Source organism: Puntigrus tetrazona, chromosome 11 (genome assembly GCF_018831695.1).
Source record: "Puntigrus tetrazona isolate hp1 chromosome 11, ASM1883169v1, whole genome shotgun sequence".
In the NCBI taxonomy this organism is placed as follows: Eukaryota; Metazoa; Chordata; class Actinopteri; order Cypriniformes; family Cyprinidae; genus Puntigrus; species Puntigrus tetrazona.
Window position 1 is genome coordinate 24,294,882 of NC_056709.1, and position 3,376 is coordinate 24,298,257.

Sequence of the window (3,376 nt, forward strand, 5' to 3'; positions counted from 1 at the left end):
TTAGTAATATTTCATGAAATTATTGTATTTCTGATCAAATAAACACAGCCTCAGGGGCAAAAGAGATTACAAATGCATAAATACATATTTTACCAACCTCAAACCTCTGAACAGTAGTCTATGCCACGCTCTAAATTATAGGTATCATTTTATTAAAAGCTTGTCAGAAAAACCTGAAGGCACGATTCTGACTAATGTCAGAAATTGTATCTACACTAAACACGCAAACACATGCTGCTCCGCACTTTCTGAAATGACAGATTTCTACAGACAGGTTCACATGGGGTTTCGCTAAACCTGCATATTAAAATAATTCCTGCCACACCCTGCCACACACACTGGATATGTTTTTCTATTGTTCTTACTTCTGTTGTTATATCAGGCATGTTATTTTATAACCCCTAAACCCAACCACTGCACAAACCTTTCATTTATTTCAATTAATGCATAACTTAATATGCCTTTCAGGTGATTTCAGGTTTTGCATTTGTTCCTCACAACCCATTCACACACTTACCTCTCCATGTTCTGTGCTTTCCACACTCTCCCCCTCCTTCCCTTCTTTTGCTTTTTCCTTCTCTCTCTCTCTTTCTGGTTCTGTCAGGGATTCACACTCGTCTTTCTCTGCCTCTTTCGAGCTCTTTTCTATCTTGTCGGGTGGAGAGGGAGTGGCTGTAGGAACATGTTACAGCGGATAAGGTCTCTGTGTGTGAGAGATTCTATCTTTGAACTGCATATGAGGGATTTGGCTGGGTTTGTACCTGGTTTGGAGGTGCAAGGTGTGTTGTTGCAGCTCATTTCAGGTGTGGGAGTATCTGTCTTAATGGCAGGTGAAGAAGCTCTTGAAGATTTCTTGGAGTCCAAGGTAATCTCTGGCTTCAGTTCAGGCATGCTCCATTTCCCATTAATGTGCTCAAACTCTTGGACCTGCACACAATATAAAACACACCTGCCTCTTTAATAATTTGCTTGTGTCAATAAATCAATCAGTCAATATCTGTCTGGCTGTCTGTCTGTCTATCTATCTATAACAGATAGGTTTAGCATAACAAAGAATGCTTGGTTTTCAACACATACTTTACAGTTTAACTATTTTAACACTTAAAACGGGACAAGACACAACGGCATAAAATGTGATGCAATAGTCTGTGCCTAAAACAGAAGATTTTAACAGCGATATACAATATAGGGTATAGCATTGGGGTTGGTAAAATATGTATAAAAAAAAATTCAGATCTGAAACTGAAAAAAGCTTGCACTAAAAATACATTAGTGCCATTGTTTGATCTTCAAATGCTCACAAGTAATGCTTTTTTGCAAGGCATGCTTGTAAAAACAACTTAAAAGTCCTCATTTTACAAAGGCCTAGTCCTGGCTTAATCTAATCCATATTCGGGAAACTGCCCTATAGCCTACTACCTGTCAAAAATTTGGGTCAGTCAAATTTATTTGACAGAAGTCCCTTAAGCTCACTATGGCTGCAGCTATTTATGCATGTAAAACAGTAAAACTGTAAAATATTATTGGAATTTAAAACCGTCTTTTCATTTTGATGTATTTCAAAATGCAATTTATTCCCAGAATTTTTTTTCCAGCAGCCATTGCACTCAAGTGAAACAATGCTGAACACAGTTAATGCTGCTTTACCTTTCTGTGAAAACCAAGACACATTTCTTTTCAGTATTTGTCGATGAATAGAATCGAACGGCATTTATTTGAAACATATTTTTGTCAACTTTTGAGAGGTAGCATTTGATTAAACCGTCTCCAAACCACTATTATCACTCTGAAATGTGGCAGACCCACACTGACCTTCTTTTTTACCAGAGACATGACCCCTATCCGCGTGAGAACCGGCTGCCTGCAGAGCCCCTCGCGCGGGACACCGTCGGCGAACGTCTCTGAACCGTCAGCCACCGGTTCACAGAGGTGCCTCATGAAGAGCGACACGTACGCCCTGCCAGAGAAACAAAGCAAATGGAAAAGAGAAAAGTTTCCTTAGTGGTGCCCAAGTCTGAAGTTTACACACTGCTGTATCAAATGACATTTTCCAAACACATTTACTGGTAAAGAAAGTCATACTTGAACTCTTTTTCACTCTTGCCGCGGAGGTCTCGCACGAGCCACTGAGAAGAAAAGGCGTCCTGAGCTGGCATCCCCCATCTCATTATGGCATTCAGGAAGGCTTTTCTCTGGCGCGTATTGAAGCCCAGTACCTGACCAACACACAGACACACGATTAAGCAGAAGACGACAGATTGCATTTTTATGTAAATTGATTTTAATCTAATCAGGCCTTATACGAAAAACAGACATGCTTTTATTGACATTATAAAACGGTACTGGGCAGTTCTCAAAACTGGAAAAATGCAGCCCTGTTATCTCCAGCTCTATGTCAGTCAATTTAATTATAAGAGGCATGCATCCAGAGACGCTGTATATACTGGACACGCAGGCGACCTCCAGATAAGCAAACACTTGGAAAATACACTATAAATCACATTAAGCTGTGACCAATAGGCTTGTGTTGATTTTACGCTAAGCATGCATCTTTTAATGGCCATTTACAATAGTTGCGCCAACACAAACGAAAGAGTAAAGAGTAGCTGCACGATACCTCAATGTTGCCGCCCACTCTGGCCAATAGGGGTGGCAGTGGTTTATCCTTCTCGTTTCGGAGCTGCCTGCGTGACTGTCTGCGACCTGGACGAGGGGAGAAGAGAGTCAGCCAAGAGATCAGTTCAACATGTCCATCTCACTGAGCCAGCATCAGGAAACAGGGTTACAGCACAGGAAGGATACATTATCCTGAACAGCTGCAATACATAAACTGTGAATGTGCCTCAAGAAGAATAGCAAAACCTGACAAAACCACAAGATGTCCCAAAAAGGTGACAAAAGGAGCAATTAAATGTCTTATTTAAAGGGGCTAAAGGATATTTGTACATTTGTGAGCAAAGCTTGCATGAGCAACATACAGTACAGTAACAGAATCTCTCCTAAATAAGCTGCATGATTTATGTCGCAGTGTGCATAACACAAATAGTTGTCATTTTTGGTAATACTTTAGAAAAGGGAACACTTATTCACTATTATCTATGACTTTTTCGTCAATAAAATTCAAATTTGCTCCTTATTAATAGTTTGGCAGTTGTTAAGTTTAGGCATTGGGTAGGATCAAGGATGTAGAGTAAGGTTATGTGGAATAAGGCATTAATATGTTCTTAATTACGACTTTTAGTAATGTGCATGCTAATAAGCAACTAGTTAGGAGACATTAAAAAAGTGTTACCTAATTATAATATATAATTTAAGATTTCAGGACGTAAACAATAGTATATTTATAAATATAGAAAATAATATAAAAGATATATAA

General features: G+C 39.1%; 1 protein-coding gene across 1 annotated transcript in view; it reads right to left on the minus strand.

Moving 5' to 3' along the window:
• Positions 1-490: 490 nt before the first annotated feature.
• Positions 491-3,376, minus strand: part of LOC122354314 (chromodomain-helicase-DNA-binding protein 5-like) — a 26,863-nt gene continuing 23,977 nt past the window's right edge. The window contains 5 exon segments of the mRNA XM_043252494.1: positions 491-672; positions 762-927; positions 1,813-1,957; positions 2,083-2,216; positions 2,618-2,703. Coding sequence (XP_043108429.1) covers positions 506-672; positions 762-927; positions 1,813-1,957; positions 2,083-2,216; positions 2,618-2,703 — 698 coding nt within the window. The 3' untranslated portion in view covers positions 491-505.